The sequence below is a fragment of the Ostrinia nubilalis genome, chromosome 12, assembly GCF_963855985.1.
Source record: "Ostrinia nubilalis chromosome 12, ilOstNubi1.1, whole genome shotgun sequence".
In the NCBI taxonomy this organism is placed as follows: Eukaryota; Metazoa; Arthropoda; class Insecta; order Lepidoptera; family Crambidae; genus Ostrinia; species Ostrinia nubilalis.
In genome coordinates, this window is record NC_087099.1 from 1,319,446 (window position 1) to 1,340,299 (window position 20,854).

Sequence of the window (20,854 nt, forward strand, 5' to 3'; positions counted from 1 at the left end):
GATTTACCAAACAATTTTCATCGCACTAGAAGTTTCATCAAAATTCAACTAACTAGCTTGCCTTAAGTAGTTAGAGTAGAAAATATTCTATTGTTTTGTGTGGTAAGTTTTTCAAATTTACAATTAAATTTACATTGACTAAAAAATAATTTAACTCAAAATCAAAAGGGAACATTAAATTAAGATTGACGTTAATGCAGCTCGCGTCTCGCCTCCTTCAAAGTTCAATTATACCGTTCCCCAAGGATTCAACATGACTCAACTCAAAGGATCAGGAAACGTCACTCATTGAGAAACAATTTAACTTTGCCATTCGGAACTTTCTTAAATAGGTGCTTTGTATTTTCCACAAGTACCCGCGAGCGCGACCCGTATTATTATGACCACCGCTCGACTGTCATCTATTTCCATTAACATTTTGAGCGTTCGAGCGGTGGTTCTACGGACATACTAATTTAAAAAGTTTCTTTTGTCCTTAGCGTTGTTTAAAGCTACACGCTACACTTACAAACTTTACATTTACTTGAAACCAGGGATGTTATGGATATCCGTAACCGTAACCGAAACTTTCGGATATCCGAAATAAAAAATATCTGAATCCGTAAACCGTAACCGATTCAAAAGTTTCGGATGTAGGTAGTTTAAATTGTTTTTTGTATAGCATCAGCATGTAAAGCCTGATTTACCTTTATAATGCCATCTAGTAGGTATCTTTTTTTTTACTTTTTATTCGATGTAAAGTATGCGGCAACTATTGCAAATTGCATTCTAAAGCACATATATCCGTAACCGTAACCGAAACTTTCGGATATCTGAAATAAAAAAATATCCATAACCGTAACCGAAATTGGTATAATATTATTCCTATATCCGTAACCGTATCCATAACCGAAACTACATATCCATAACATCAGTGGCGGATTTACCAATAGGCCAAGTAGGCCAGTGCCTAGGGCGGCAGATTAGAAGGGCGGCAAATTTAGCAATTTTTTTTACAGAAAAAAAAATTTATAACTATATGTATACACAATCCATATATAAATAAACGATTAATAAACGCACTATAATAATATATACTTAGGTACTTATGTGATCTTGAATTTTAAAATATTCCAATAGCGTTTCAATAAAAATTTAATAAAAAACTCGTAACACAGGATCTTCGGAGCCTAGCACGAGCACCATCTCTCCACAACTTCATGTATATGGTTTTACATTTCTTCTGGGCCACCCCCAGAAGAAAATTCACTTTTGAAAATTCAAGGAAACGGAAACTGTACATTTTTGTAGAACTTTAGCTATTGCAATTTAAAGGAAATTTAGTGCAATTTATTTTAAAATTTACTATCTTTTATAAATTTTATCGTACATGTGATTCCCTTGACGTTTACAACATTCGGTCAACATACATCAAAATTTTGGAAGTGCGCAGCCCGCTCGTTGCCCGCTCCCGCGCCGCTGCCCGCTCGTTGCCCGCTCCCGCGCCTCTGTTTTCGAGAACCGGTCTATTTGATTTTACGCATAAGATCCTGCCGCTCCCGCGCCGCTACAGCCGCCGCCCCGCTGCCCGCTAAATTCGAGGCTGAGGCCTTATACGCGACGCGTGAACACCGTTGCCGCGCCGCCGCCGCGCCGCCGCACTATGGAGCGAAATTGAGATTTATGGACATAGCGATTTTTTTCACAATTTCTATTTGAAAAAAATACCTATCGATAGGTTACGTTATTCTGATGAATAAATGCTTCACAAGTTTTTCTCTCAAACCAATAGTTTGACTGGAAAAAAATATTTTCCATTTTCGTTGTATGGAATGAAACATAAAGTGGTCGATTTCGACTAAGCCTTGACAGATCTTGCTTTGAAACTACTTAAGCCTTGTTCTATGGCTTGTTGACTGTAATCCTACGCTATCAGCGCGCATCCAAAGTTGCCCGTTCACAAGTTATGAGGTTCTGAAAAATTAAAAAAAAGTAAGTAAAAGTGACTTTTTTTTGGAATATCTTTTAAGATTTAACAAAAATATAAAGATTTTATACGTTAATAATGTAAATTAACCTTAAATTACTGCTAAAAACACATTTTAATAAACTTAAAAGGAATTAAATCAGCGATTTTTTTTCACAATTTCTGTTTAAAAAAAATACCTGTCGATAGGGTATGTTATTCTAATGAATAAATATTATGAACGTTTTTCTCTAAAACCAATAGTTTGGCTGGAAAAAAATATTTTCCATTTTCGTTGTATGGAATGAAACATAAAGTGGTCGATTTCGACTAAGCCTTGACAGATTTGCTTTGAAACTACTTGAGCCTTGTTCTATGGCTTGTTGACTATAATCCTAGACTAACAGCGAGCGCACAAAGTTGCCCGTTCAGAAGTTATGAGGTTCCGAAAAATGAAAAGTAAAGTAAGTAAAATTGTCTTTTCTTTAGATAAGACGACAAGAGAAAGGTTAATTACATTACTAAAGTATATAATTTTCATGTTTTAGTTAAATCTTTAAAGATTTATACCCAAAAAAAGATACTTTTACTTACTTTAATTTTCATTTTTTGGAACCTCATAACTTCTGAACGGGCAACTTTGGGCGCGCGCTGTTTTTGCAGGATTATAGTCAACAAGCCATAGAACAAGGCTCAAGTAGTTTCAAAGCAAAATCTGTTAAGGCTTAGTCGAAATCGACCACTTTATGTTTCATTCCATACAACGAAAATAGAAAATATTTTTTTCCAGCCAAACCATTAGTTTTAGAGAAAAACGTTCGTAATATTTATTCATCAGAATAACATACCCTATCGATAGGTATTTTTTTTAAACAGACATTGTGAAAAAAAAATCGCTGATTTAATTCCTTTTAAGTTTATTAAAATGTGTTTTTAGCAGTAATTTAAGGTTAATTTACATTATTAACGTATAATATCTTTATATTTTTGTTAAATCTTTAAAGATATTCCAAAAAAAAGTCACTTTTACTTACTTTTTTTTAATTTTTCAGAACCTCATAACTTCTGAACGGGCAACTTTGTGCGCGCGCTGTTAGTCTAGGATTATAGTCAACAAGCCATAGAACTAGGTTCAAGTAGTTTCAAAGCAAATCTGTCAAGGCTTAGTCGAAATCGACCACTTTATGTTTTATTCCATACAACGAAAATGGAAAATATTTTTTTCCAGCCAAACTATTGGTTTTAGAGAAAAACGTTCATAATATTTATTCATCAGAATAACATACCCTATCGACAGGTATTTTTTTTAAACAGAAATTGTGAAAAAAAATCGCTGATTTAATTCCTTTTAAGTTTATTAAAATGTGTTTTTAGCAGTAATTTAAGGTTAATTTACATTATTAACGTATAAAATCTTTATATTTTTGTTAAATCTTAAAAGCTATTTCAAAAAAAAGTCACTTTTACTTACTTTTTTTTTAATTTTTCAGAACCTCATAACTTGTGAACGGGCAACTTTGGATGCGCGCTGATAGCGTAGGATTACAGTCAACAAGCCATAGAACAAGGCTTAAGTAGTTTCAAAGCAAGATCTGTCAAGGCTTAGTCGAAATCGACCACTTTATGTTTCATTCCATACAACGAAAATGGAAAATATTTTTTTCCAGTCAAACTATTGGTTTTAGAGAAAAACTTGTGAAGCATTTATTCATCAGAATAACGTAACCTATCGATAGGTATTTTTTTCAAATAGAAATTGTGAAAAAAATCGCTATGTCCATAAATCTCAATTTCGCTCCATAGTGCGCCGCCGCGCCGCGCGCGAAATTATGCTTTGACGGCGCGGCGGCGGTTTTACTCGGTGCGTATGAACAGTGTTCTTCATTAGCGCTTCTTAGAGGCAGTGAGATTTCACCCCTGCTTAATTGGTTTGTTGCATTGAAAGGATGATTAATTTTTGAGAGCGCTATACTGGTAGGCTGAAAAGCTTTTTGATTTCAAAGCTGCAAAATTCGCAAGGTTATGACCGGAGCACTTGGTTTCATCAAGATGGGGCTGTGCGTGTCATACTTCAACTGAGAGCATTTAGATAGTTAGAGACATGTTCCCACAAAAAAATAATTTCAGGCAGGGGTGACATCTCCTGGCCACCAGGAAGCCCTGATCTCACTCCAGAAAATTAGTTTTTGTGGTGTTACATTAAGAATAGAGTATACTTTTATAATCCAACAACCATGCAGCAAATGAAGCTGAGCATTCGGCAAAAAAATTAAAATAGGTTTCGAGGTGATTCTGACGAACGCATTCCAAGATTTTTATGTATGTTGATCGAATGTTGTAGTAAGTGTCAAGGAAATCTCCTGGGCGATGTAATTTAATAAAGGTAAATTTAAAAATAAATTGCATTAAATTTTCTTTAAATTGCAATAGTTAAAGTTCTATAAAAATGTACAGATTTCGTTTCCTAGAATTTTCAAAAGTGAATTTTCTTCTGGGCCACCCTGTATTACCAAGCCTTGGTCTTTCTGTTTACCTTCGCATGGCTCTGTGCACACCGGTGACAAATTGTTCAGGTGAGAGAAGCTTTTCTTGCTTAAAACGGGTTAAAAACTATCTACGATCTACTTTAATTCAATAAAAGCTTAATGCTTTATCTCTTTTCTTTTCTTTACTTTTTTTCTTTTCTTTTCTTCTCTTTTTTTCTTTTTCTCTTTTTTTTCTCTTTTGTGTTTTCATACGACGATATAATTAATGATAATCTCGCAAGAAAATAATGTAAAACTCATTTGATCTCATTGCCTGTCACCATTAACTGGATTGTTAACATGTTATATTTTATTAGAAATTGTTTGCAAGTACTGTTTTTAAACTGTTAAGTGCAATAAAAATATTTAACAAAAACAACAATGTTTACTGACATTATTTTGTCTGTGTTCATAATAGTAGGCCAGTAGAATTAGATTTTAAATCGGAAATAATTCCTACAAAAGATTTTATTGCTTTAATGGCTTCATTGGTTGCCCATTAAGACTCTCCTAGGTTTTCGACTTCGACGGAGTTGTGCTTAAGTGGTGGGGGCCCCCGAAAGGGGCGCTTTTTAGGTTTTCCGGTTATACCGCGTAAAGGACTTACCCTATCGAAAAGTGGTCTTCCTGACGGTTGAAGGGCATTTAATCCTGCATTAAATAAGACCAAATTCATATGTTTTGGACAAACCGTTTTCGTGCAAATGTTCGGCAAAGTAGAAAATATGTGTATAATTAATGACCCTCTCCACGTCCAATAGCTGGTCAACCGTAGGCTCCCAAGCCTTGTAAAGGGTCGCCTTAACCAGCGTATCCCTGTCAAGACTCACGAGTTGGATTCGTTTATCCTTGTTCGTCCCAGCCGTTCCTTAACTGCGGTTGCTGCACCTCTTCCTGGCACTCTCCTGAACGACTCTGTGTTATCTAATGTGGCTGCCCGTCTTCCTTGTACCCTCCTGTACGATTGCATTGCTTAGCCATATGCCTGGTCCAAGGTTCGACGCCACAAAATCAACCGATGGCCTATAGTGTAGGTATTTTTAAGTAATGCCTTTCCCCACCTTTTGATTAGTACGTTTTTAGTCTCTAACTCTTCAGTACATAGCGGGTTGCAATAATAATCTAGTAACTGACAGAAATATCATTAAGTTCACAATCATACTAATAACGGGATTAAACTAACGAATTGAATTTCAAAAGTCAGTAGGGGCGGCAAAAATTGAATGGCCTACTAGCGGCAAATTTGTAAATCCGCCACTGCATAACATCCCTACTTGAAACTTTACGTTACGAGTAATTTAATTTTCGTCGTCAACACTATTAATAGAATGGTGTACTTCGATAAACAGTCTGACACAGACATTTATGACTTTAGAGAGAAATTGTTGATTCTAGGAAATTTTTCTTAAGATAAACTATTCGCTTGCCACTATTACCTACCCAGTATACGAGTACTACAACACTACAAGATAAAAGCCAAGCTCTACAAGTCTAACTAGGTATATAGGCACAGAATACATAATAGTAGCCACAGAAATTGCACTCCTTTGATCAGGATCAGATGCCGACATTTTAACGGTAATAATAATAATGCAAAATTTCCAACGAACCTGGTGCATTCGAAATCGCACCTTACTACTACGCTCACAAGAGCGCAATTTTTTTGTGATCAGAATTGATCTACCTCGCAACTCAGGGTTGTGCAAAGTAAAATAAATAAAAACTTAATTTTAAGAAGCATTTATTGTATTTACGATTGGTAAACGTTAATCTAGTGGTGTTTGTATTTCGTACCATCTCCAAAGTACCTAACTATTAATAAACTTGAGTGTTGCGATAATTCGAAATTGGACAAACAGTTTTAAAATGTGTAATGTCGGAAACAAGACACGGTGAACCCGGTGAAGTAAAGTTAATGTTTTTTTTGCTAAAATAATGTTTTTGCTACAGCTTTTTGTCATAAGTATTTCAAATTTATTTAAAAAATCCAGTTATTTTTAATTATTTAAATTACTACAGTTAATTATTATTTCTAAATATTACGATTTTCCATTATAAAGACGAATAACAGTGATGTTGGAACAATGAACCTTGATTGCGACGATGATCGACCGAGCGTGTATAGATACGCGTGTGTACACAGGCGCGTGGCGTGGCGGCCCTGACTGATTTGCAACTTGGAGTTGTCGCGCGCTGTAGGTAATTATCTCGGCCGGCATAGACGAGTGACGGAGGCCTGGTATAGGTACCTAGTGTAATGCAATTGCTCATCCATCCAATGTACAAAGCAGTGACACGCCCGAAGCTTTTAAGCGTGCATTAAGATTAGCAGCCACCTGACCGGCAAGAAGGCCAAAGATGGAAAGCATCCCGAAGATGGAGGCGATCAAGCGAGCTTATAACATTATCTTTAGTAGGTACGTTATAGCTTACATGCCAAGGTTGCCCGGTTGTAGGAACGATTGTAAAAAATCGAATATATCGAAAGTGCACGGTAGGTGAGGGGTACAAAGGGAAGGGCATGCGGGCGACAGGACATACAGGCTGTATTGACTATACAAAAACCGACGAATGAGTCAAATAATTTTCATTTATTAGCAAAAAAAGTAGGTAGGTAGCTTGTAAAAACTTACCAAGTGTTGTGTCGTATGGCGCCAAAGTGATACGCGGCGATAGTACACAGGTTTTACATTGGGTCACAATATCACTAACACAGTTCGTAACTATTACTGTATGTATTTGAATGTTCATTTTCGCGACACGATAGCGGGAGGCAGCGCGGGCGCAAGGCGCGCAAGCGCATGCGACACGCACTAACCGATCGATAGCTCCCGGGCAACTGGCGAGTGAAGCGGGCGGGGCGGGAGGGGCGGGAGTAGCGCGTGGCTCGCGTCACGTGACATGTCGAATTTTCAACTGTTTCAGGGTGTCCATTATTTGTTTTTTTTTTAATTGTTTTGTAAATTGTAAAATTAAAACAGTTTTTAAAAAAAATATTGCATTTTTTGTGACAAGCAAATAAAATAACCTCTAATCCATATCAGAATCTGTGTAAATAACAGTTTTCAGATCCCAAAATCAAGTGTTCTTTTATGAGTTGGTACAAATTATTTTGTTAAAAAAAAAATAAAGCAACGACGATTTTAGATAAACTAACATAAGTAGTCGTAGTAGAAGAGAGTTTTGAATAAGCCTAGTATCTTTTCATTTATCATTCATGCTCATTTCTTACAAAACAGTAGATAATCCTAAAACTCTGACTAGCTAGTTACCTACATTTGTTAGACCTTTAACTTAGTCCATCAATTAACTTTCTTGTCTAAGATCTAAAATACAGAAAGCTAGCTTAATTTCTCCTTTAGGCTACTCCAACAACTAGGCTTTTCCATTAGACTTCAATACAAAAATCTTAGCGACAGTAACTCTGTAGTTACTATTTGTTAGAATGAAAAGCACCTTGAGCTTGAGCTGCTTCGAATTAATACTTAAACAAAATCAAGTCTTCATCCCAGTCTTATTAATAGTATAACTTCTTGGAAGTCTATCGCTTGGGGACGCTTAAACCTTCAGTCAAAATGTCCTCTTCATAGTAATAGTAATATCCTAGGTCAATGTTATATCCCAAGTTTTAGAATTGTAACTGGCTTGAGAAACCCGCCGGTGATAACCAAAGACAGTCAGAAGTCAAGTGAGTACATAGGTACGTTCCAACTCAAAGGAATCCGTCCGCTTGAGTAAAGGATAATGACCAAAAATGTATGGAGTGTGGTCCAAATGTCCACCACTAACGAGACCTATGTAGTAAAATAGTCTACTAAATACTGATTCATTATAACCAAACCGCAATCGAAAATATGCTGTCAGTAAAAAGTTATGACTGAATGAAAAGTCATGTTTTTTACCTTTTCATCCAAAAAATGTTCTTGATATCATTCTATCCATCGCACATTTTGGATTAATCTATGCATGTTATGTTCTGTCGCTTAGTGTGCCGTGTTAGATTATCGCTAAAAGAAAAAAAATATGCTCAGAAGAAGGACAACAATATTGGAATTATGGTCGGGTGGTCGCTGCTCCGCCCCTATTGGTTGTAGGGTGATGTTATATAACCTTAAACCATCCTTGATAAATGGGCTATCCATAACAAAAATAATTTTTCAAATCGGACCAGTAGTTCCTGAGATTAGCGCGTAAACTACTACAATTTTTCATACGGTCATAACTTTTTACTGACAGCTTATTTTTTTTTCGTCCCATATTGAAAGTTAATCTCTATTTAATGGACTATAAGCCAATACAGGTCTTATTAGTGGTGGACATTTGGACCACTTTTGGTCATTGTCCTTTGCAAAGTATACAGATGCTGTATGTGCATGACGCCATTTTACAGTCGAATTTGTTTTCATAGGTCAGCACGCATCATTCAATAATGATATACGCCGTTTCATTCCACGCCATTAATCACTCGTCCCGCAAAATTAATATTACCGAGGACAATACGCCCGTGTCGTGTCAAACGGAACGCGTTATCACGCAATAAATAGCGTCTCAAAATGGCGTCTTGACAAGATGGCGGGTAACGGTGAAAAAGCATATTCTAAAGCCTTACTAAGTAAAATACATGAAGGAACATCCTGTATGAGGAAACTTTAGACCACGGAAAAAGATTTAATATTGTGTAAAAATTATTTGATTTTTTTGTAAGCCCAAGATCCAATTTAACTTTTTTTAAATGATGCTAAGTAAATTTTGTATAAAATTTATTAGAACACTATAAAATCGTTAAATAATCACTACAAAACTCAATACAAAATTAAATATCATCGTATCATTTCGTAAAAATGCATCGGGCAACATAACTGTTGTGCCGTGTTTTACATTGAAACAGTCTTTTGTTTGCCCTGTCACTTCGTCGCAGATGTCGAGCTGCCAGAGGTGTCATTAGGAGTAATAGATGCCTTGAGCCTCTCGTTTTCAGCGACGAGAGCCTTAACCCTTTGCTCGTATTTCTCCCTGAGTTCCTGAAACCAATTTGTGCCTTGTCATTATATGGGTGGCATGCGGAATTTGCCTTCAGTGACTTGTGTTTAACTTTGTAGTTATTTGCACGTCACAATGATTTCCTTAGAAATTTGTGGAACTCAGAGTGATGAAGCTGTAACTTACAAATAAGGAGACCTTTACAGACAGGAACTCGTTACGCTGTTTTCGCGACTAACATAAAAAAGTAATGAAGTCATCTCAAGATTTATGGTGCGAGGCAGTAGCTCATCGCATCGCGCATCATTCAGCCACAGGACTTCCAGACGTCTGTCTACTGCTGAACATAATATAGGTCTCTCCCAATAATTTTCAGATTGGCCGATGAGTAGCGGCACTAGCGGCCTGCACCCAGCTCCTTCCTGCTACTTTTATGAAGTCGTCTGTCCACCTTGTGAGTAGAGACCATAATATCATCCATAAACAAAGTTCCTAACCTTGAATATGGCGAGCTGAGTCTCGTACTCCTTCTTGAGGTCACCGTTGATGTTGGAACTGGTCTGAGCGCGCTGCAGCACCAATCCAAAGCGCTCCTTCTCCGTCTTGAAGCGTGTTTCCATGACAGCCAGGCGGTCCTGGAAATTTTAAAATTGGTTGTAATAAATGCGAATAAAAAAAGTACGATTTAAGTTTTGTGTGATACAAAAAAAAATACAATAGGGAAATTCTAGACAAAGGTCTCAACCATAAGAGGTTAGAATTACTAACATTTAAACTATGCCGTTGATGTTGCAATTGTAGGTACCTACCACCTACCTACTGCCTAATCACCAAATAGAAATGACTTACCTCCATAGCTTTGATTTCTGAATTCCTTATTTCAAGCAAATCTTTCGTGATTTGATTGATGTCTTTCAGTGACTGCACTTGCGTCGTCAGAGCCTCAATCTGCAGCTCCTGGTTCTTCACCATCTTTGTTTTGTCAAAGATCATGCCACGGGCTTTGCTTAACAACTGCAAAAAAGAGTAAAATGTATTCAATTTCAATCAAAACAGTGGTCAATAGACGTAGGTACTCGTACAATTTTAAAGATGTCAAACACGTGACAAACCTCTTCATGTTGCTGTTTAATATTCTCAATCATCTCATGGTTTTTGCCACTCGGTTTTGATAAAGCAGCCTGAAGTTCAGTCTCAAGATTTTTAACTCTTGCCTTCAAGAGATCAATCTCTTCTTCGCGAACCTAAAAGTAAAAAAACTCATTTTAATTTTATTCTATAAACGGCAGAAACTAGCTTTCCTAAAATTTTTCGTCGACTAAGTTCACCTTCAACTCCAATTTCAATCCATCTTCAGTCCTTTCATTCTTGACTTTTTCTAGTTCTTCGATCTTCTTTAAAAGTTCTAACTCTCTCTGTTGCCAGTTCTGAAATGTAAAATGCCATTTTTTTCGTATTACTAAGAAGTTTTATTATACCTACTTGTATTTTTTTAAATATCAGGACCACTTACAGCATCTTTGGTATCTGTGTTATTTTGTGCGACATCGTTCCCATTCTGGTCTACTGAAGGCTCTGCCGTTGGTTTGACTTCTGTTGGCTTAACTTCTGTTGGTTTCACTTCTTCTTGTTTAGCTTCTACAGGCTGTGTTGGTTCTGGCTCTGGTTCCTTCTTCGCTTCAGTTTGTTCAGTTACTTGTTGTGGTTCGACCTAGAATGAAGTTACAGTAAGTTCAAAGGTTATATCCTAAAGTAAGTAGGTATTATAAGTATGTACATTACAAAACAAACTTGTGTAATATAAAACCAGGGCTTATATCCTGGTTTTAACTTTATTAGTCAGAAATTACTATACCGAAGACAGTAATAAGACATGGGTCAGTTTCTCCAAAATCTGACCTAGTAACGAGGGAATGTGATATGTAGTAAAGGCAATCTTTTCTCATTTGAATGTCACTAAAACATCAAAGAACATGACCCTCGTCGCATATTACAATCAAAGGGAAATAGATCGAAAATAAACATACTTCTTACAAGTACGATAGAGCGTAATTTCGACCTTCGGGAGCAGTGAAATGGAAAGCTAATACAGAAAGGACAGGGACAACTTTGCTATCTGAAATATAAGGCTAAATTATGCTCTCATACCTACTACCACACGTTTACTATTTTATTTGGAAAAATATGACAGTAAGTTTTATATTTTCATTGTTTTATTTTCATCAAAATAGAATCAGACAGACATCTCAGACCAGGATAATCTTTAATATTGCAAAAGCGCCAGATTGCTAAAAAACTGAAAAAGCTAAATATTTTACTTACAGCTGCAGGCTTGACGTCCTGCGCGTCAGAGCTGGCTGGCTTCGGGTCCTGAGTGGGGGTCGCTGGTGGAGCTGGAGCTCCTTCCCCGCCACCGGCCTCTTGAGTCTGAAGAGCGTCGGCCTGGAATCATTAAAGATTTATACTAAGTACTGACTGTACTTCTACGTCAAATAGTTCGTTCACTAAGTTCGCGACATGTCTTTGTTACTATGGATTTATGGTTGTGTTGTCAACTTTTTGGCCACTTTGGGTGTCACGAACTACACTCGACAGCAAATAAATCGAACCACCCGCGACGCGAACTTTAAAGATTTTCTTTTGACACAGTAATGGTGCCCCAACAATATTGGTGTTATTTGAAAGCCCAATAAATATCCTTAAACTGCGGAATATAAAAACTGTCAATCTGAGGCAACATAATATGTCTGGCTACGCAGTCGAGGGTTTAAAGAAAAACACATTTAATTTCTTAATAAATGATTAACATATACCATAAATGTGACTTGAAAAAAGACCTCACTTTGGGCTCACCTCTGGGATCAATTAGACCAAATTTTATGGTTATAAAACCAAATAATGATCACACGTGTTAAAGCGTAACTATCTATTTTTTGAAGAAGTGACTCTGGATCCTTCTAAAGAAACATTTTTGGGGTAAAAACCTTTCCTATAATGAAATGAAGTTTAGAACTAGGCTTTTGAATGGTACCAATATTGGTGTGAAGTGGGGATGCATACGTTTGAAAGTGCTTGTCGCGGGTGGTGCGATTTATTTGCTGTCGAGTGTTTTTGACGCTTGACTTTACTACGAGTATAATTATACAGACGGACGTCTGAACAGAAATTCATCTGTTTAAGTTAAGTAGAGACAGCTCTACCGCTTTACAGTAATTAAAATTTAGTAAGTATTAATCGCCTAATTGACTTCGGCGTACCTACAATGAATATTGACATTTTACGCATCTACCCATGTGAAGCCTTTTGAGTGTTTTCATCCCACGTCCTAATAATCTTAACTGGTCCTAAATTCATTGGACATTAATTAATGTTTCAAAATATCGATAACCCATGTCAAAATCTGTAAAGTTGTTCTGACGTCGGCCTCTCAAAGGACACATCTCGTGTCCCCATGTCGCTTACAAAGGTTCACATGTCACAACATTAATTTATTATCAAAACATCAATATGCGTGGACCATTCTGTCTAATAATTCTGACTTGATATCAAAACAACGTAAGAAATAAAATTATTTTGAACTACATGCATTTGCTAATTGAAACGCGTCATTATCTAATGCGCGTCATAATCTCATTCGATTTTCTTTCGAGAAAACCACGCGTTCTCCTGAATCACCAATTTAGAATATTATTATCTTTGTTTTTCTTTGCTCTTATCCCGAGAATAATCACATGTTTATGAGCGGACTGGAGAGCAAAGCTGTCTTATCTCCTTCCTACATTCTAAACTCGCTTTAAATTTTAACTGCAAGGCTGCAAAGATATCTGCCGCGCGAGCAGAACGCTCGTAAAGCCGGGGACATTATTCAAATAACCTATGAAATGTGCCGCCAAATCCCGGCACAGCCAAGATCTTCCAGCATATTTTATAGATTTTTGATTTCGCAAACTAAATCACATCGAGGAAACTGCACTGCTGTCAGTCTTAAAATGCATTGCAAAGTACGAAAAGCCAATGAAGAAATACGATATTCGCACACCTAGATCTAAACTGAGACAACTCAAAAAAGGGCATTTTTCAGGAGGCGAAAAAAACGTATTACTACATTTTTTGTTAGGGAAGTTATGAAACTCAGTTTTATTTTGGATTATTGATAGGCTGTGAAAGGACCTTGTATATAAACTGGGTCAAAAAATCTATCCTTTTTACCTTTAATCGCAGTTTTTTTAGTTGTTACATTTTAGGAGAATGACTTTGTATAAATAATAAAGTACATTTAGACTTGAATCAGTTTTTTTTGGACATTTTGAGATTTGAGTTCTCCTTTTCCACTCTTAAAATTTGTTTATCGTGCCATTTAACTTGATTCCGATTTTCGTCTAAAACCAAATTAGTTGCCCACATTTTTTGCAAGATTTTAATGTCATAAAACTTTTCAAATGTCATCTCTTCCACGTTCTTTGGTCCTCTGTATTTCAAAATTTCAAGATGTGACTGAGTCCTCTTCCTGCACTATTAAAGTGGTTTTCATTGAATGTTTCGATATCCTAAATGATCAATTTAGGAATTGTTTGAGAAAACAGTTCATTTTGAACACGATCTGGATCAGCATAAGAGATATAAATGAAGATTTCATGACATGGTGAATATGATAGGTGTTTGAGTTTCTTCAGTCACTTTTTCTTAGCATCAGCCGATCGATGTTTATTTATTAATTTATTTACTTATTATAGACCTTTTTTCTACATTATTTTATATTTCTACATTATAAAGAAGGTTTTATCTCTTGTGCAGACAACAGCATATCAGACTATACACTTGTATTACAACTACATAAGTTACTACAGTGTTTAACTTGAAGTGCTGTCGTCTGTACATTGCCTTTTAATTATCTTTACACTGTTCTCTTAAAATATTTACAAGAAAACGACCCAGCATAATTTTTATCGGAAAATAAAAATAATATCCACTGTAAGTTTTGCTTATCCAACAATAGTAAGTTAACTCAAAACACTCTTCTCAAACAAAACAGGAGATAGTTTGAATAAAACTAACACTATTTAGAAACAGGGATTATCATACTGTACCTGATTTTAGGTGAAATATGCAAAATTACACGTTGTGTATAGAAAAACATTGAAATGAAATTTGTTCCAACAAAACTACGCCAACTAGAAATTCACAAGTTGATTCATCAAAACCAACTCAACTCAAAATAGTAACAAAATATAAGTTGCTTTATCAAACAAAACTGGAACAAGTCAAAATGTTTTGGTTAACTATTGCAGAACAATTCATCAATACTGTTACTACTCAAATTAACTCATTATATATTTTCTGCTTAACTGTAACAAATCTAAATATCCGCGTTTTCGTTTATTTTAATACGTGCACTCTCTGATACTAGCGAAGGTCAACTGACAAAACGCTTGTTTAGGTGGAAGGGGTTGACAAGCGTTGATTCAACAAAAGTAAGTTATCGCCATCTAGCGGCAAATGGTTTAAGGCTTTATTAAACCTGTTCTGTTGGAAAGATGCGTATGATAACCGAGTATTTGAATACAAGTATAAGTCAAAATTGTCAATTTTTGAGTTGTCTCAGTTTAGATCTAGGTGTGCGTATGATTAAGCACAAGTGCAACTTACCTAGTAGGTACGCCAACACTTTTTCAGACGGATTACTTACTAAAACAAATTATTATAGATTCCTACCTAGATGTCAATCCAAAGTATGTAGGTATAGCTTGCTCTTCCACCACTTAACTTACAATTACATTATATTCTCTCAACTAAACGAGTTTCCCTCATTAGACTATATGTTCATAACTCGGTGAATTAAGCGGTGAAAATCAACAGAATTCAGCAAAGTTTCCCGCGAATTTAACGGCAAACAATATGGCGTCACACGCGGCCGCGTGCCGGCGAATAATTTTATTGGTCAAACGAGTTAAGGCCCCAGGGAAATTTGAATAATTTAACGCCTATATTATACTTACTAAAATGGAATAGAATTTGGTTTGTTAGCGACAGCGAACGCCCAAAGGAAGTAGACTCAATTCACAAACTCCTTGCTAATCTATCTAATCTAATAGAGGTTTACAATACTTGGAATGATGAGTAGGTAGACATTTTTTCGTCCGTAAAATGCATTAAATTGCGTAATTAAGTAAGTACTCACATTATTAGTCTTTCAACTCTGACGATACGCGCTGAGGAACGGCGGAAATGAAAATGTGGAAAAGCCATCGGTTGTGGTCTCTATGATTCGTCCGTGATTACAGACAAATCTTAGGCAACTAAAGTATACTCACTAAACACCAAAAAAATTATTCTTAACTACCCTCTGACCAAGCTTTATAAATTGACCTACATTATTAAATACTTAAATAGGTACCTACCCGTATAAATAATAATTTTTCACTGCCAAATAATTATTTACTAGATCAAATCAACGAAGTTGTAAGCATCTTACCATTTCTTTAAATAGAAACTAAATAAAATTCGTTTGAAAAACTAAAAGTTAACAAAACAACAATGATGACCAAGCACCTTACCCACAAACTGTGGCATTCGTCAAACCCTCGAACTCTCGTCCAAATCGATCTCATTACAAATCCCTCGGAATTATCTAAATTCAAAAATCTATTAACTCCCTCATTTTCATCAATATCTCCCATTTCATTTCATGTAAGATCGTATTTTGCACGTGTGACGAGCGAGCCGATGACATTTCAAAAACGCAATCACAGAGAAAATAAAAAATGCTACGGAATACAACCTTTTTTTTTAACAAAAAGGTTGTGGGGTGGGTGGGTAGGTACTCACCATGACAAATCCTCTTGGTTGCTCTTGGTAGTAAACTGGAGCACACTAAAGTAACACAGCAAGTAATCAAGCACTGGACAACACAAGGAACCACGCACAAGTTATACTCAAAACTTCGGTCTATTTCTGGAGTGCAGACGTGGAAGTAAAAATAGATTATTCGAGAGCGCGTCGGGAATCATTGCTTCCCGCCTGAATTTCAATCTTCTATCGATAAAAAGTTTATTGTTTAGAAAGCTAATAGTCATATCTTTTCTAAAATTAATGTAGGTCTACAGGGTATATTCTGCATACTGAATAAAATAAGCTGGCAGAATTTAAAATTAATAGGACAAGGTCTGTTTTGCAAGTAAACATAATTTTATTAATAAATTATCCTCTCATTGTAGGTAGCTAGCCTCAGACTAAGTTTATGAAAAATGAGAGGGTACCAGTGCCACGCCCTAACGTCTACCGCATGAACCGTATCCCACCCACAGTTTAGAGGTCAATCTTCTAAGGAATTTATTTACTAATAAAAATTACAATTTTCACATTATTTTTCGTTAGTAAAATATTACTAAACATTTTAAAATATTGAAGCTATTATACTTTATTACATTTAAAATTAATTAAATAATGCTAATTTCTCTAGCGTAAAAAAAACAAATTGTCAAACTATACAGCTGATCTGCTGTCATTGTCACACTGACATTGTTTGACAAATTCCCCAATTTGTTTGGTTGATGAACGTTAAATCTTCTGTTTTGTTGTAAATTATTAAAATTGCCTATTTATATTACCTACAATATTGGAAATAGGTGAATTAACTCGTCAACTAATTGTGTTAATGTTACCACATAACCTAGAAGCTTACAAATATGGTTTACTTCCAGAAAAGCCATGACTTCAGAAAAGAACGCCCAGCTTGGCCAAGCGCGGGAAGCTTTCCAATTAATTCACCAGATCTCGCAGCTTCTGTGCACCGGGCTGGACCCTGAGACGCTTACCATCTGCATACGCCTGTGCGAACTGGGCGTAGACCCTGAAGTGCTAGCTCATGTAATTAAGGAAATCAGAAAAATGGGCGACAGTACTGTACAAAACAAACCGGTTAATTTACAACCTTAGTGGAAACTCTATGCTTCAGTTTTAAGTATCTTATAAATCAGAACCTTCCAGTTGTCAGTTATTTGGTACTGTGTAGTAATTTTTCTCATCCAAAAAGCTTTATTACCCTCATCATTCAGATGACAAGTTTTATGACTGTTCCTGAATTGCATAGTATTAAGTTGCAAAATATTAAAATGTAGGAACATCTTTGATTTCGAATTCATTGCCAAGATGCCTCATGTCTCTAATAATGCAGATAAAAGGCAGGTGTTATTCCTTTTTTAATCTGAAAATACATATTATGATTGTAATTTGAAACTACAAACCATTTATAATAAGTATTAATAATATTGAGTTAAAGTATGCATTAGTTTTAACTGTGTAAATAGGTTTGGAATTTAATTAATAAAAAAACTGTTAATATTTTATTAAAAACTTTTATTTTTTAAATTAGTTCTATTTTTATGCAATCATCAATTTTCATAAAATATAATGCGTTTGAATATAGACTTATGTGCAAAAAAGAACATGATGCCATCAAAGTGTAAGTCTCAGAAAATGGGATAAACAAATTCCAAAGACTAAGCACGTTCCGGCCATCAGGCTCAGTGCACGTGCCACTCTTGACCTTATGGGAAACAAATAATCAGTCAAAAGTGACTCACACACACAATATTCTATGAAAATTACATTATAATTTAATTAACAATAATAATAGTCAAGTTGCTTGGACCTTTGGATCAAATAGACAACAAAATGTTGGTGACACTTTCGGAGCAAAATTATAAGCAATCAGCACGGAACTGAGAATATCACAGATGCAAATAACTCACTCAAACCCATATTATGGTAAACAATGTCTAGTTACATAACAAATTATGAGATGGTTTGGCTATACAGTCTTAAGTATGGGCCTAACATTAACTACACAATTACATATTGATATTAACAATGTAAATATGATTACAATGAGTAATAATGATTATTAATAGTTTCTCACATGTATCACATGAACAAAACAGAGGATATTGAATACATTCCTTCTTGAACGAATTGGTTAATCAACTTACTGAACTTGTTACTAAGTTGAGCAAAAAAACTTAAGACTGCATGAGTTTTGAACTTAGTTAATTAACTACTATTGAAAAGACTGCCCTTGTGGCTGTGTCTGTCCTAACACTGAAGGGTCTTCAAATATGGGCTGCTGCGGATGGAACTGCTCGGCGGTGAGTCTAGTGAACATGATACCGATGCCTTCGATCAGAGCGAGGAGGATACCTCCAACTAGGGCACTGCCTGCCATTGCTGGGACACCTGTAAGACAAATTGTCAAATGAAAGCACTTTCTTCATTCTTGAACTGGATAAACTATATAAATTACATGTATAAAATACAGCTATAGTTTTAGTTCATATCTTACTAAGTGTTCAAAGTTCACTTGTAGGATGACCTTGTATGTTGAGTGTTGACAATCTTACAAGTAATTTACTGTTATTGGGGACTTCTCAACACTGATTACTAAAAGATTAGGTTGCCCTTTGCAAAAATTACCATTTCGTGCAGCAAGAATGCCTCCTGTCAGAGCTCCGCTCATGATGGAATTCCATGGATCTTCCTTTTGTCGCAGGTACACTAGAGAACAGTCGATTGTGGAGAACATGCCTCCCCAAACTGCAAAATTACCAGCTACAATGGGGGATCTCTCTTTGATTGCTGCTAAACTGCCAAGCTGCAAAAATTTATGAGTTATGATGAAAAAAATATTTAATATCAATAATTAGGGGTGATGGAGGATTATTAGATCAGGTAGTTGGATGCATATTTACCTAAAGCTGAGGGGTTTGCTGTTATGGAATGCTAATACTTTTTCAGATTTGGAACAGGTGACCTTTTGTTCATAAAGAGTTAAATGAAACATTGAATATACATAAATCTATACATTACCATTTTTCTATTGAATCCTATAGGCGCATTTCTAAATCCCTTTATTGAATGGAAGATACCACCTCCAATGGCACCCATGATAAACGCACCACCAGAGTCGTCAAGGATACGCCACGGGCAAGGTTCTCTTGTGTATTCATCCATGTTTTATCGATCTAATGTTTCTGTAAGGGCAAATTACTGCGAGTTAGGTAAGACTATAACCTCAAAGATACTACAAGCATGAAAACAAGGTGGATAACATGTTATTTATAGTTTAATGTTATTGAAATTACCTGTTTATGGATTTAGTTTAATGGTATCCCGTGTTTTCAGTCTATTTTTTAATTCACACAACTATTGCACCATGTTCACTTCACCAACATTTTTAGGGAACGAAAGAACGAATGATGAAAATGAAAGTGAAACAAGTAAATGAATGAATGAATGAACTCACAGAAAACCATAGAGTCGGTCACATTCATCTGCTTTGTTTTGAGAATTGGGCACCGAAAAAAAATTTAAAAAAAAGTTATCACAGCTGTCGTCTGTCACTGTCAGTGTCAATAAATATTCGTCAAAAATTGTTTTCATTTTGTAATTTTCATTAGGCTTTGCTGACTGAAATTCATATAAATATAATAAGATGACTATTTATAACATGTATATATTTGATCGTTACGGTACACTTTTGTACTATGGAGAATGGAATAGAGTGAAAAATACGGAAATGTCCAGGGAGGAGGCAAGTTTCACCATCACTAAAACATAAATACATTACTACCCAAATCTCGTTCTATTAACATCATTTCACGTTATATTTCAGGAGGGCAAACTGATGTATGGTATGCTGTTCTCGATAAAGTCGTTTGTTGCCAAAATATCGCCATTGGACCCGAAAGAAGGATTTATGCATTACAAGACTTCAAAGTACACCTTACACTGCTTGGAAACTCCCTCTGGATTAAAGTTCGTCATGAACACCGATAACCAAGCTCAGGGAGTCAGAGAATTGCTGAAAAAGATTTATGCAGAGGTGTATGTCAAGTACGCCATCAGAAACCCACTATGTGTAATCGGAGAACCCATTACTAGTGAACTTTTTAAAAGTAAATTAGATGCATTTATTAAACAAACGCCTATTCATGCTGTACGAGCATCTTGATAGTAATATGTTGTATAATAGTGTTAACCATAAATAAGCCGCAATAGGCTAATGCTAATTTATTAGGTGACCATGTTGCACCGATCTGATGTTTTGATGTACATATTTTATTCTATAAGTTTTACGTGTTAGCTTTACTATAAAATTTGAATTATTGATGCTGAACATACTTCTAAATGTGTATAGCTATAATAATATTGTAACTTTCAATGTTTGTTATTTAATAATATCAAATTATTTAGAGCAGTATCTTGTACTATTTCAAAATATTGTAATTGAGATGGAAAATATAAAATATATTATGTTTTAAGTGTATTTACAATTTGTTATTTACTACTACATTGACAAATCTTTAAAATACCTACAGCCAACATTGAATTACAATTTACGAAACAGCAA

At 35.6% G+C, this 20,854-nt stretch overlaps 3 protein-coding genes across 3 annotated transcripts; 1 reads left to right on the forward strand and 2 right to left on the reverse strand.

Moving 5' to 3' along the window:
* Positions 1-9,213: 9,213 nt before the first annotated feature.
* On the reverse strand, positions 9,214-16,417 carry LOC135076455 (epidermal growth factor receptor substrate 15 homolog). The gene is made up of 8 exons (XM_063970920.1): positions 16,276-16,417; positions 11,773-11,892; positions 10,964-11,161; positions 10,779-10,877; positions 10,563-10,694; positions 10,300-10,464; positions 9,948-10,085; positions 9,214-9,491 (listed from the first exon to the last, which is right to left on the reverse strand). The coding sequence occupies exons 1-8, from the start codon at positions 16,276-16,278 to the stop codon at positions 9,375-9,377; spliced, it is 972 nt and encodes a 323-aa protein (XP_063826990.1). The 5' UTR covers positions 16,279-16,417; the 3' UTR covers positions 9,214-9,374.
* A 1,367-nt stretch (positions 16,418-17,784) lies between these two features.
* Positions 17,785-19,700, reverse strand: LOC135076757 (mitochondrial import inner membrane translocase subunit Tim17-B-like). Its single transcript, XM_063971180.1, has 4 exons — positions 19,587-19,700; positions 19,312-19,475; positions 18,919-19,096; positions 17,785-18,681 (listed from the first exon to the last, which is right to left on the reverse strand). Exons 2-4 carry the CDS (start codon positions 19,453-19,455, stop codon positions 18,506-18,508), a joined length of 498 nt encoding a protein of 165 aa, XP_063827250.1. The 5' UTR covers positions 19,456-19,475; positions 19,587-19,700; the 3' UTR covers positions 17,785-18,505.
* Positions 19,701-19,840: 140 nt separating this feature from the next.
* Positions 19,841-20,770, forward strand: LOC135076758 (trafficking protein particle complex subunit 1). The gene is made up of 2 exons (XM_063971181.1): positions 19,841-20,035; positions 20,117-20,770. Exons 1-2 carry the CDS (start codon positions 19,937-19,939, stop codon positions 20,453-20,455), a joined length of 438 nt encoding a protein of 145 aa, XP_063827251.1. The 5' UTR covers positions 19,841-19,936; the 3' UTR covers positions 20,456-20,770.
* The last annotated feature ends 84 nt before the right edge of the window (positions 20,771-20,854 follow it).